General features: G+C 47.1%; 1 protein-coding gene across 7 annotated transcripts in view; it reads right to left on the bottom strand.

Moving 5' to 3' along the window:
- TRAPPC12 (trafficking protein particle complex 12) overlaps nucleotides 1-14,530 on the bottom strand; it is a 103,341-nt gene that overhangs the window by 46,169 nt on the left and 42,642 nt on the right. For all 7 annotated transcript variants that reach the window (XM_012497620.2, XM_030799832.1, XM_030799834.1 and 4 more), the window contains 2 exons: nucleotides 14,161-14,274; nucleotides 11,479-11,617 (listed from right to left, as the gene is read on the bottom strand). In XM_012497620.2, coding sequence (XP_012353074.1) covers nucleotides 11,479-11,617; nucleotides 14,161-14,274 — 253 coding nt within the window. The remainder of the gene's footprint in view (nucleotides 1-11,478; nucleotides 11,618-14,160; nucleotides 14,275-14,530) is intronic.

The following is a 14,530-nucleotide window of genomic DNA, read 5'->3' as shown; positions in this document are numbered from 1 at the left end:
CCAAGAAAGACAGCAGCGGTGACCCAAGCCGGCCAGATTCTTCCTTAAACATGCTGTCATTGTTTCTGCCTTTCTTAGCAATAGCTGGAGCCAAGTGAAGACTGAAGTGGAAAAAGATCTTCTTCGTTCTTGACTTGTATCATTGAAAAAGTCTTGCACAGGTTAAAAATCTTAAAGAATAAAAATCTGAAGGAAAAACATTATCTGCAACTTCATATGAAAGAGAAAAATGTAGGGAATTAAATCAGAAAGAAAAACACCCCTTCCTAGAAAAAATATATGGATCATAGAATTAAAACAATAAATGGAAGCAGCTGGAGAAACTGTCTGTACGCTCCAGGTAAGGCGTGTGAATTTCACTGAGCTGACAGTTACTCAGCAGCTCCTAGCGCTGGGCAGGAGGGCCTGCACCGGGTGCACACAATGACAGCCACGAGGTCCCTGTCCTCAGGGAAGCTACTGCCCTCTTCAGCAAGATGCATACAGAAGCTGCTTTGGTGTAATTCATACTTTTGTTCTTAAGTAAATGCACATAAAAATACCTTTAAGCTGATTCTCTCAGTGGCCAAACCTAGCCCCTGTCTCTGAAGAGCTACCCTGGGAATCTCACTGAAATCCTAAATGCTGAGGGTGGTTGTCAAGCTAGATAAAATATGCAAGGCTTCCACACCAGCCCTGAGGCCTGTCTCTCTCCTGCAGGGAGAAAGAGCACTGGAAAGGAAAAAAAAAAGGAGAAGCTAGTCAAAATCTGTAAGGAAAAACAATTTCCAGTGGATCTGTTTTTCTGGAAGATTCCCATGTATAGTTGTGACCTGCCAAAATCTAGGTTGGTATAAATACTGTAGAAGTGTTCTCATTAATCATTTGGAAAACATTAAATGAAAATATTCCTACAAAATTTATTTCAGACCGTCCCTTGTGCTGAAAATCCGTACTGCTACTCTAGAAAAGAGAAATGTGCCAGGAATTGCCCGGGCCTTGGTGCTGGGCAATGAAAAATGAAAGGGAAAAAAGATGACATTTCAGCTTCCCTTCAGTGGGGTATGCTACCTTCCACCACTCACTAGCTGTTTGTGCTGGGTGGATCACATCCTCCCTGCAGCCTTCTGTGTCACTGCAAACGAGGGCAGGAGGGCCCAGAGGCAGCTAGGTTGCCGTGAGGCCGGAGCAGGTGTGACATGACGATGCCTGGACGCCTGTGCCATCTGCCTCAGAGAACGTGCTGCGGGAGCCTTCCAGACCCTTTGCCCAATTTTAACAGCTTTACCCTTTCTTCAATAAGGCACAAACTTACAAGTTTGCCCTGGCATTTCTGTCTCATTTTCAAGGTATGCGTGTGCTTTGCTGGGAAGACTGCTTTGTATTTATTTCCCACTGTCTCTGCCTGTCTGGGTGTGTCCTTCCCTATCCTGACCTCAGCAGGTAGGATAAGCCACACCTTTGGTTTCCCTCTGCTCATCGCGGGGGATACTGCTTGGTGTCTGTGCCCGGCCAAGCACACAGTGTCAGACTCACAGCTCTCAACAAGTCATTTTGGACTTTAATGTGGCATTGTAAATTAAAAACAAAACACAAAACACAAAAACAGTGAGAAAGTCCTAAGAGAAAAAAATACCTTAAATATTTATTATTTAAATGATTCACTTAACTAAAGTCTCCAAAGCCCTGAAGCATGAAGACAAACTGAGGCTTGGGTCACTGCCTCTGTACGAGTCTGCCACAGTCATGTGCGACCCACGTGCGGCTTCAGCTATAGCCCAGGGACTGGCCAAGGCCTGTATCTCGTGCAGACGGGGTAAGGAGAGGTCTCCATTTGGGTGTTCTCATGGTAGATACGGAACCCCAAACTGAAAATTCCCATATTTTTAGTAGTTTGTTCTAAGAAAAGACTGAAAATGCCAGATTTCATAAAAACGGTGGGCAAAGTGAAAAGCAGTAAGATGAACTAACGAGCCTTCTCCAAACAAGTAAAGCAGCAATCACGTGTCCAACAATCAACGCTCCGGAGTTCTGATGCAAAGCATTGTGACCTGGAAATCTAAAGCAGAACATGGTCACCCTGCGAAGTGAGGTAATTTTGTCATGAAAAATAAAATCCGACACTGGAAACATGCTGAATATTTAATTCTGAGATATCACGTATGGTTATGTGCTGATAAAGTTTCAGAATTTGAGAACTCAAAATGTGAATTTCATGATTTTGGAGGGAGGATGAAAAAGGACGGAAGACCCAGTGACAGTGTGCCTTTACGCACACAGAGGAGCAGACAGCTGATGGAAGAGTACAGAGATTCGGCATCCGATTAATGGAAGTGTTTGCCCCACCCACTTTAATTTGACCTGATGGTAAGCTATAAGGATTAAGTTTTGAAGTACCATTTCCTGTGAAGTCATTACAGCTCTTGTAACTTAGACTAAACATACAGATCTGAATTTAGTATTAGAAGCAGCACTGTACTTCTTAAACAGCATAGTGAAGATAATCAAGTTGCTTTATTTCCAGTAGGAACATCTTTTGGGCTCCTATTTTCCCTCTAGTTGCATGGAAACTTGAAGTGAGCAATTTAATGCAGAATGTGGTACTTTAAAAATTCAAAGCACTATGAAAGTTTACATGCTCACTGCCATCGTGAATGTTTCTTTGGAACGAGAGGAGTAATTCCAAACAACAGATTAAAAAGATGGTGGTGGGGGTCTGGAAAAATTTAACTGTCTGAGAGAGGATGAAATTAACCTTGTCAGAAATGGACATTTAATTTTCTTTAACATAGTGAATATGTACAACACAAGAGTGAACCCAAGTGTAAACTATGAACATTTGTTAATAATGCTGTACCAATACTGGTTCATCAACTGTAACAAATGTACCACACCAATGCAAGCTGTTAATATAAAATGAATGAATGATCTAGAAATATTTTCATGGATATAATCCCTATCAACACTTTTCATGACTGCAAACCCTATAATGGGGGAAACGATCTGTACTAGTGTAACAATTTAAAAATTAAAAAAAAAATCTAAAAGAAAATTAAAGAAAGAAGGCTAGTACCGGGATCTGAAGAATGGCTCCCAAAAGAGAAACTTTATAGGATTTTGGAAAGGTATTTTAAAGCCCTAACGTGAATAGTAATTATGAAGTTATCAACATTTAAGACAAACAAAAACAAAAATACTTTTAGTGCTGGGTAAAGGCTGGCATCCATGGCGACCTTGCCGCCCTCTGGGCTGGATGAGGTTTCCTGGGACTGGGATGCTCCCTGCACATGCTGGGGTGCCAGTGAAGGCGGATGGCCGTGCTGTGGGGAGATTAGACACTGTCTGTCTACAGGGCCAAAGACTCTGTGGGAGGAGATCCTGGGAGCACTCACATTAAGTGCATCCCACTACACTTGATGGAAGACGGCGAGGCAGCAGGTGGCCTAGGGCCTCAAGGGTATGCCAGGAGGGAGAGCATCTTTGACAGGTGTGCACGAGGGGCTCTGCGGGGCTGCCTCAGAGCTCTTGGAAGCTCCAGGTGAAGAGCTGCAAGTCAGCAGCTGTGTAGACTCTCTTCCCAACACGGCATCTCCCAGAGCTCCTCCACACCCAGCGGACAGTCCCAGCAACAGCGTGCAGAGCTCCTCCCACACCCAGCGGACTGTCCCAGCAACAGCGTGCAGAGCTCCTCCCACACCCAGCGGACTGTCCCAGCAACAGCGTGCAGAGCTCCTCCCACACCCAGCGGAGGGTCCCAGCAACAGCGTGCAGAGCTCCTCCCACACCCAGCAGACTGTCCCAGCAACAGCGTGCAGAGCTCCTCCCACACCCAGCGGAGGGTCCCAGCAACAGTGTGCAGAGCTCCTCCACACCCAGCGGACTGTCCCAGCAACAGTGTGCAGAGCTCCTCCCACACCCAGCGGAGGGTCCCAGAACAGTGTGCAGAGCTCCTCCACACCCAGTGGACTGTCCCAGCAACAGTGTGCAGAGCTCCTCCCACACCCAGCGCAGGGTCCCAGCAACAGCGTGCAGATCTCCTCCCACACCCAGCGGACTGTCCCAGCAACAGCGTGCAGAGCTCCTCCCACACCCAGCGGACTGTCCCAGCAACAGCGTGCAGAGCTCCTCCCACACCCAGCGAGGGTCCCAGCAACAGTGTGCAGAGCTCCTCCACACCCAGCGGACTGTCCCAGCAACAGCGTGCAGAGCTCCTCCCACACCCAGCGGAGGGTCCCAGCAACAGCGTGCAGAGCTCCTCCCACACCCAGCGGACTGTCCCAGCAACAGCGTGCAGAGCTCCTCCCACACCCAGCGGACTGTCCCAGCAACAGCGTGCAGAGCTCCTCCCACACCCAGCGGACTGTCCCAGCAACAGCGTGCAGAGCTCCTCCCAGCACACCAGCGTGCAGAGGTCCTCCACACCCAGCGGACTGTCCCAGCAACAGCGTGCAGAGCTCCTCCACACCCAGCGGACTGTCCCAGCAACAGCGTGCAGAGCTCCTCCCACACCCAGCGGACTGTCCCAGCAACAGCGTGCAGAGCTCCTCCACACCCAGCGGACTGTCCCAGCAACAGCGTGCAGAGCTCCTCCCACACCCAGCGGACTGTCCCAGCAACAGCGTGCAGAGCTCCTCCCACACCCAGCGGACAGTCCCAGCAACAGCGTGCAGAGCTCCTCCCACACCCAGCGGACGTCCCAGCAACAGCGTGCAGCAGCTCCTCCCACACCCAGCGGACTGTCCCAGCAACAGCGTGCAGAGCTCCTCCCACACCCAGCGGACTGTCCCAGCAACAGCGTGCAGAGCTCCTCCCACCCCCCCCAGCCACGCACCCTCCCACACCCAGCGGACTGTCCCAGCAACAGCGTGCAGAGCTCCTCCCACACCCAGCGGACTGTCCCAGCAACAGCGTGCAGAGCTCCTCCCACACCCAGCGGACGTCCCAGCAACAGTGTGCAGAGCTCCTCCCACACCCAGCGGACGGTCCCAGCAACAGCGTGCAGAGCTCCTCCCACACCCAGCGCAGGGTCCCAGCAACAGCGTGCAGAGCTCCTCCCACACCCAGCGGACTGTCCCAGCAACAGCGTGCAGAGCTCCTCCCACACCCAGCGGACTGTCCCAGCAACAGTGTGCAGAGCTCCTCCCACACCCAGCGGACGGTCCCAGCAACAGGTGCAGAGCTCCTCCCACACCCAGCGGACGGTCCCAGCAACAGTGTGCAGAGCTCCTCCCACACCCAGCGGACGGTCCCAGCAACAGTGTGCAGAGCTCCTCCCACACCCAGCGGACGGTCCCAGCAACAGTGTGCAGAGCTCCTCCCACACCCAGCGCAGGGTCCCAGCAACAGCGTGCAGCCGCTCCCTTAGCAAACGTTCTGGAAAGCTGTCTGGTAAATGTCTTTACTTGTCTCAGCCTACTTGGCAATGACATAGGCACGATTTCTTTGCATTTATTATTCCTGATATAACAGTATGTGGAATAAAGAAGATACTCCTAAAACGTGTTATGTTGCAAACAAAAAAGGTTATGTTTGTATTTTTAAATTAGAATTATTTTTTCAGGGTTGAAAATAGTATTTCCCAGAATGAGAGAAGATATTAATATTTCCCAAATACAAAACAGATGAAGGATTAAATACCTACTATATAATATGAACCTCAACCAATTAATAACAAAGATAACCCAATAAAAATACAGGCCAAGATTATGAAAGAGTGAGTCACCAAAGAGGAAACTCCGACAGACAAAGGACACATAATTCGGCAGAAATCAGAAAGACGTCAGTTGCGACAGGAGGTAGAGTTTTAGACTCACTGGTGAAAGTCTGACAATCTTTAGTTATACAAGAGTGGGAAACAGAAACTGACAGGCTGTGGCTGGCAGTGGAAATTAGCATGGTCACTTTCACATATGCCACTTCAAATTTACAGCTCAGAGAAACTCCTGAACATGTACAAAGGGAAATGTACAAGGATGCCCGTGACGCCATTGTTCATAATAGCTGGAAGTTGGAAAGATCCTAATTGTTCATCCTTATGGATACGGATATGGATGGATATGAATAATGCAAAGTGGGAAAAAAAAAGCAAACGAAGACAGATATGCTCATGATGTATATTTACAAAGCTTGTAAGACAATAGTCTCTCTCTGTATATGTATTTCTCTGTGTGTATGTATATGTGTGTGTATGAAGCAAATATGTAAAAACATGACCTGGAAGAATACACAACAAACCATGACTGTGACTCCCTCCGGGAGGGGACTGAATTGGGAGGAGGTTCACAGGCTGTATCAGCAATGGGTGCTTTCATTTGTTACAAAAATGTCTAAGGCAAATACGAAAAAATATTTGTTAATGGTCTGCGTATTTACTATTTGTATTTAAATAAACATCGATTTTTGTTGAGCAAAGATTCAACCAGATCCCAAAACAGACTTTCTCATAAGGTACGGAAGTAGTGGGTTAGAATAAAAGTAAATAGCTTTTATTAAAAAGCTATTAGACCAGAAAAAAAAGTAAAGTAAAAGTAAACAGTAAATAGATGTGGGCAACATAGAAAAATCAAATATCTGAATTTGCACAAATCCATCTGGAAACAACAGTGACATCCTTTGCAGTGAAAGAGTACCTCAACCATCTGAAGAATTCACGGATAGGGAACTTCTGTTTCAAAATCAGAGAAATGCGAAGAGGAAAGGCAACTTTAAGATACACTTATCTTTTTCTCTGTCCCTGGAGATGCATGATACAGGGTATCACTACGCAAGTGAAGTTCAATTTTCACAGATAAGACAGTGGCTAAGAGCAAGTTTTCTGCACACTATTTTTATTCTTCTTGTTTTGACATCTTCCACCAGTATGACCAACGCCGATCCTCTGAATTTCCTGAAGCTGCATGACAATTCTAGACAGAAGAAGCTCAGTTGCCAAGTTATGTGTGAAGTCTGAGGGAGCTAAAGCCACACAGTCTTGAAGTGTGTCCTGCAGGGACACAGAGGACGTCCAGTGAATGAAAAGATGTGGACAATCTGCTCACAACCCCCAGCCAGTTGGCTTCTAAACACAAATGTGAGCTTTCAGTGACTCCCCCACAACCCACGAAATGAACTCTGATAAAAGGCTTGATGCAAGCAGCTTCCACCTCCACCGCTTGCGGCCTGGGTTCTGGGGATGGATGAAGCTGGGCCCTGGGTTCTAGGGATGGATGTAGGGTCTGAGAGGGGAAGAAGCAATGAATGCAGTAGAAGAGGAACAGAGGAAAAGGGGGTGGAGATTGATGAGCAAGAAATAAAAATCAAGAGAGGACACCCAGGTCAGAGTCAGTGCTGCCTGGGCTTCTTTTGGCTTTGGGGGCCCCACCCAGAACCGCACAGACCTCAGCTGCGGGGGCGCGGGGCCGGGTCGGCCCCAGGCCCATAGTCCTCGGGATTCTTCCTGGCGCAGGAGACAGCGTCCAAACCACCAAGTGAAAGACACAGAGCCAGGGTCAGAAACGGGGTTGGGCTTTGGGGGTGGCTGAAAGTAACTGACTGAAATTGCTAGATATGACATGTGAATACATCAACCATAATACTGTTCCTTTCTTGGATGAATTTTTTTTTAAAAACCTTCATGATTTTTACATATGATTCGTTACATGTCTTGTTATGAATATTCTGAATGGGCAAAAATTACGCCCAATATTTACATGAAATATATTAAAGCTCATTCATAAAAGTTTTTATAATTATAGCCTCCTTTTAAAGCACATTTTAACAACTTGCTTTGCTTATATATTACAAGCAAAAATGAAGTGAATGAATCAAAATCTTACATTTACGCTTTGTTACACCACAAAATGGGAAGAAAAATTAGTAAACATCCAGCATATTATTGAAGATGAATGTTAATATACTTTTGCTAAAATGTATGTATGATTTACGTCTATTTCATAATTTAAATTAGCTGCTTAATGATGCGTAGCTGCTATCTTCTCTTTATCCATTTACCAATGCAATTTAATTTCAGGAAGAATCAAAGCATGTTTTCTAGGTTTGACTGAACATCCTTAGGAAAAAATGTCCTCAAAATGAGGAAAGATGACAGGTAGTTTCTACCTAAACCCACAGAGTTTGACTCTTTATCTTAAAGGGCACTCTGTCATTTCCATCAAAATCCTTTCCTTAGAGATGGGTAAACAGTGCCACGGAATCTTCAGCACATTGTAAAATAGGATACACAAGGTGAGGTTGGGCATTCCTGAACGGCCAAAGGTAAAGGTTAGAGACCAATGAGAGCTGGAGTTTTTTTTGTTTTTTTTTTTGTGAGACAGTCTCGCTCTGTGGCTCAGGCTGGAGTGCAGTAGTATGATCTTGACTCACTACAACCTCCGCCTCCTGGGTTGAAGAGATTCTCGTGCCTCAGCCTCCTGAGTAGCTGGTAGTACAGGTGTGTACCACCATGTCCGGCTAATTTTTTGTATTTTTAGGAGAGACGGGGTTTCGCCATATTGGCCAGGCTGGTCTCGAACTTCTGGCCTCAAGAGATCTTGAGATCTTCAAGGCCTCCCAAAGTGCTGGGATTACAGGCATTAGCCACTGTACCCAGCCGAGCTGGAGATTTTTATTTGGTCATCATAGGAAACATCTGCCTTTCAGTCACACTCATTCTTAAACACCTGTCATAAATTTCAGAAGCAGGTGATGTAAGAGGAGTCATTTGGAATCTATAATTCACACGGACCTCAGTAGAAAAAGAAACCAGAGCACTTGGTGCAGCTGTGCGCTTCAGGGTATCTGGTGGTTTCCATTAAGGCCCTGAGTTTTCTGTTAGCAGCAGACAAAATGCCTAAAAAAATCAGCTGTCAAGTCCCACCTCCAGTCCCCGGCCCAGGCAGAGTCCCACAGACCTGGGTCCAGCCCCCTCCCAGGACTATGGACCACGTGGGAAGGCCGGGGTTGCAGGAGATGCTCAGGCTGCAGTCAGGCAGAGGGGGAAGGGATGGTTTTATTTATGCTGGGGGGGAAAACAAAGCTGATCCTTATAAGAAATAGGAAAACAGCTGTTTCTTGACTATGATAGCTACCAGGCATAACTGACTAAATAGAAACACCCTCAAACTTCCCCAATTAACAATGCCTTTAACCTTTCCATCTTTTCTTCACAACCTACCAAGTGACAGGCTCCCCATTCTTTTTGGGCTGGAAATTCGGTCTTACACGGAAAGGATGACCCTCAAACTGGCGACGAAGTGGAGACAAGAAAGGGACACAACAGAATCAGGGAGCCCAGTTAATTTACAAGGTAGGACAGTATCCCTTGAACAACCAGCAATGGCTGTATCTCTCCAACTCATGAGCGGATGTGGGAACCACCTACGTGCGGACTGGACGGAACTTTGGGAGGGACGTAGATGAGACTTGCTGCGGGGAGAGAGGACGGATAAAGCCCTGCTCCTCGAGGACAGTGCTCACGACCACCGGGCAGCTTCCAGGCTGGAGTGCGGGAGAAGAAATACCCCAGGGAAGAGGTAAAGACGTCTTTATCCAACTCATGGCTGCAAAAGCCAGACTGCTGGGGACAGAAGGCCTGCTTGGCCAGCAACGCCAGTGAGGGCCCTTCAGCAAGTTCCCGAGACTCCTCTGGCCCCACTTCCTCCACCTGTTGGCCAGGCCACGGCAGACAAAGCTCCTGAACACGCACCCTCAAGCGGTCCTGGCTTTGGTCTGTTCCTCCTGCTCATGTGGAAGGCTGGCAGGACTGGACAGGCCAGTGGGTGGGCAGGAAGTGTCACACATTAAGGACTGCCATCTACATCCCTGGATGACACAGAGTCCTACGTCCGAGAGTGACAGTGGTGTTGCTGGTCCTTCCTGACTCTGTGGCTACCTAGCTTGGTTGGTTCACTTCCATGAAATCAAGCCAGCCCCATCAAAACAATCTCTTTGATTTATGCCCTATTTTAGTTATTAAAAGTTACCCTTTCCAATTTTTCTTTTCCACAAGGGGCAAATTCCCTTAGTCAGAAGGAAGAAACAATTTTAATACCAGTGAGACTAAAGGTCAAAAAACACTTTATACTAAAAATGATACAAATCTCCATCAATTCCGGGACAACTCGGAGTAATATGGACCAATTCCCACCCGTCCTACTTGGAGGAAGGTAAAGATGATAAAGGAGAGAGCATGGGGAATAAAGAAAGCCGGCGTCTGCATTCGTTCCTATGCCCCTCCGAAGAAACAGAGCTGAGGTTTAAGCAAAAAACAACACACAAAGAAGCTGAAAGATTGTTTTTACTTCTACCCTTTTTAGTTCATCTATTTACCTACTAGTATCAACCAAGTTCAACAGAATGTTTATTTAAATGTTCTGAGACTTCTATAGGAATTATTATTTTATTATTAATCAGGACTTTGCATCTCTTGTACCACTGGTTTTAAACATTTTCTACCTCCAATCAGGCTCTGCATTTCCTGACAACTAGGACAATTCTCTGTAGCTCCACTGCCTCAGCCAACAGATGCTGACAATTCAGCCTGCAAATTGCGGCAGTGCGAGACCTTCCCATGTTACCGATACATTCGGAAAGAGTAAGAAAACCAGCAAATACAGTTGGTACTAGATAGCAGCCACTATTCCAAGCAACTTACACATGACATCATTTAATCTTCAGGACAACCCAGGAAGCGAGGAGGATTGGCATCTCTGTTTTACCAATAAGGACACTGGGGCACAGAGATGTCAGATAACTCCCCCAAGGCTACACGAGTCAATGGGGGAAGCAGGATGTAACTGGGGATGTCTGACAACGGGGCGTGGGCTTTCAATAGCTGCTTACACTGCCCTCATGAGACACCTTGCCAGGACTGTTTTCTATTTAAGAACATATGAGAGGCTTCAAACATATTTATAAGGTTCTCCACCAAGAGATGCACATTGCACAAGGCTCCCCATGCTACAGAAGGCTCTCCATAACCCGCCTCTCCCTTCCCAACTGGTGATTTGTCACTCTCCTGGAACTACCCTAGGCTGTAGCCTAGTGTTTTCCAAACAATGGTCATGACTGTGACCCAAAGGGTGAACCACAACCAGATTTTTAAAATAAATTAAATCAGAATAGAGACAAACGGACAATGTCATGGTGTGTGCCACATGCACGGACACGTTTGGTTCCACTGCTCTGCGTCTCTGTGCACCAGGTCCCGATATGGGACAGTGGAGCGCAGCTCAGACGTCTACCACCGGGCCCCTGCACCAAATCATGCTGCCTTGACACAGCAGGTGCTTGACACATGGCTGCTAAATGTACAAACAGACGCACTAGGGAGCAACTCCAGGTCAGTGTTTTGGTAAATCTGAGTGGGAGCATTCTGTAAGTCAAGGCTTGTTGCTAGGTACTTATCTGATTTTTCAAGACTGGATAAATAAGGAAAACTGAGGCTACCAAATTATGTACAAATCAAAGCAAACCAGAGCGACACACATACAAATGTACAAATATTAAATACCATGGCCTTACCCCTGCGTCCAGGGTACACGTGTGGGTAGTACTCGTAATAAAGATCTGGCTGATCAAGATTTCCAAAGGGTTCAAATTCCATCTCAGCATTCTGGAAAAGGCCCAACTTCACTAGCAGTGCCAGCCTCACAAACCAGAGCTAAAAACAAAATACAATGGAAACAACAGGTTATCTACATATATCCAGTTCAGAAATTGCTATTCCTCATGAAGTTGGTGTTAGAGGTTAATTTCTCATATATTAAAATAAGGGCTAACCTAACTTTCTATCTTTGCATATTTACACAATCGTGTTTAAAAAATTACTCTTGAAGCTGGGCATGATGCCTCATGCCTGCAGTTCCAGCTACTCAGAAGGCTGAGGTGGGAAGATCGCTTGAGCCCAGGAGACTGAGTCCAGCCTGGGCAACACAGCGAGACTCTGTCTCTAAAAAGAAATTACTATTGAGCTTAATAACAATGTGAATGATTTTATATAATTGTTTACTCAATAAGTTAACAGTGCTTACTGGGCAGGTGTGTGTGCAAAGCACTGTGCTAGGTGTCATGAAGATGAAAAGACACCAAAGGAATGCGCCACCTAGTGGAGGGCGGGGGAATGACGGCGGGAACGGGAGCAGGAAGGAGAGGAAGCGCAGGGATGGGTTGTGTTTGAGGGCAGCTCTCAGGGCTGCGGAATTTCAAGGCGCCACAGGCTAAGGAAGGGTCTGCTGGTTCAAGGAACGTAAGGACAAAGATACAGAGTGGACAAAACACAACATACAAGAGAGCACAGTGTGCTCTGGCAGCATCTGGGGTACATTCAGGAAAATGGTGGGAATTTGCATTAGACAGCTGCAGAGCCAGAGACTTAGGATTAAAAGGGGTACCTTAGAAATGACCTAATTTGATCTGACTTTACTGATGAGAAGAATGAATTTCACTAAGTGTCCGCTGAGGGATGAATGGATAAAGGAACGTGGCACGACACACAGTGGAATACCACTCAGCTTTCGTGGAGGAAATCCCATCGTTTGTGATGTGGATGAGCCTAGGGGACATGATGTTAGACAAACAAGCCAGGCACAGAACGACAAACACCGTGTGACCTCACTTACACATGGAATCTGAAAACACTGAACTCACAGAAGCAGGGTAGATGGCGGGTGCCGGGGCTGGGGGTGGGGAGGAGGGCAGGGCAGGGGAGGTTTGAGAGATGTTAGTCAAAGGAAACAAAATTCAGTGAGACATGAGAAATAAGCGCAACAGATCTATTGTAGACATGGTGACCACAGTTACAATGTATACTAAAAATTGCTACGACAGATTTTCAGTGTTCTCATTACACGCGTGCACACACACACACACACGCACGCATGCACGCATGCGAGGCAATGCATGTGATTTAGCTTGATTTAACCATTCCATAGTGTCTACATATTCTGTCATGGTCTGAGGGTTTGCATACAACACGCGAAGATGAAATTTCGCATGGTAGGCAATGGGAAACTGTCCAGCTCTTGACTAGCTCTGTTTCAGACCTAGTTGGAAAGGAGGTGGTTCACCCTCTTTAGGCAGCCTGGTGGTCCCTGGCTCCGGGGAGGTCACCATATTGGTGTTGAGCTAGTGCCAACACCTGATCAACAAAGTGCACTACGGCCCAGAACTCCCGGGCCCAAGTGATCCCCCTGCCTCAGTCTCCCCAGTAGCTGGGACTACAGTCAATGCGCCACTGCGCTGGGCACAGTTTTCGAGCAGGAAAGTGAGATGATCAAAAGTGTGCTTTTAAGAGTTCTTTTGGAGGTAGTTTATGGAATGAATGCGAATAAAGAAACTTGAACTAAGTTCATGTAAGAGGCCAAAGCGACACTGCAATGAGAGCTCGAACTGCGGGTCGTGACGGGTTGGAGAGAAATGATAGAAAAACAGCCTAAGATTTGGCAAACCAATGGATGGACAGGTGATGGGGGAAAGTGCATTTAAAGCTAGAGCGGCTCTTCTTGTTGGCTCTTGGGGGAAGACAGAGAAGGAGTCTGCTGGAAATAGCTAAGCTGTCAGGGCTCCCCAGAGCTGCTCCTTTCAAAAGCTCATCACAGTTCTGAAGGATCTGGTGATCTGTTTAGTCCCAGGGGACTCCCATGTAAGCTAGAAGAACAGTTAAAAAACTCCCCAGGGAAAGGTAAGAATTTATCAACATTTGCAGCTGTTCCTTCTTCTCAGATGAGTTTCCTTTTGTTCACAAATCTATTTTGTGCATTCCCTTTTCTTTTTTTTTAAATTTCAGAGCAAGTGATATACCAGGAGGATCAAATGGCACATGGACCCTCCGTCCTTGGGGTGGACAGAACCAACTGCTCCTGTCACTGTTTCCCACGAGGCCCAGACGCGCCCCAGAGCCCCGCACAGGCCAGTTGCTACTGCCAGTCGTGAGGCGACCCCACCTGCTGACCCAAAGCCATGCCGGTCCCACCATGAGACTGAGTGTGGGCACCTGTGAGTGTGCTTCTGAGGCGCACGGGCGTCCTGACGGGCCGAAGTGAGAATTCCAGTGCCCCAGTATAGTATATACAATATAATTAGGAGAGAAAGAAGCAGGATATGAAAATACACTTTTTGTTATCGGCATGAAAGGCCGTGGTCCTGTCCATGTCCCCAAACTGTGATAAGCCAGGTTAAACTACAGCACCTGAAAGGTGTTCTCACCTGCAGTGAATCTGTCGTGTGGCTGGTGGGCAGCCCGCTCTTGCCATAGCCCTGGCCGTGGGCCGTGAGGAGACGTCCGCAGAGGTCCACTGCTGCCCTCCAGTTTCTGCAGCTCTGCAAGACACAGCAGAACATGTGACCAAACACACATGCAAGGCATGGTGGAATACATGACCCAAACGCATAGCCACTGGCCACAGCTGCTCACCTTGCTGGAAGCAGCGCCAGCCAGCCATTAGTAATCATGACAAGGTCAGTGTGCTGACGGCATGGAGGGGAATGCCATTTGTCAACGCCGCACGTGTAATTAGGAAATAAGAGAGCCAAGCGTGAGATACAGTTCGAACCAATCAAATCATAAAAACATTAA

Source organism: Nomascus leucogenys, chromosome 19 (assembly GCF_006542625.1).
Source record: "Nomascus leucogenys isolate Asia chromosome 19, Asia_NLE_v1, whole genome shotgun sequence".
Classification (NCBI taxonomy): Eukaryota; Metazoa; Chordata; class Mammalia; order Primates; family Hylobatidae; genus Nomascus; species Nomascus leucogenys.
The sequence above is the reverse complement of the archived record's forward strand: the minus strand, read 5'-3'. Positions and strand labels throughout refer to the sequence as shown.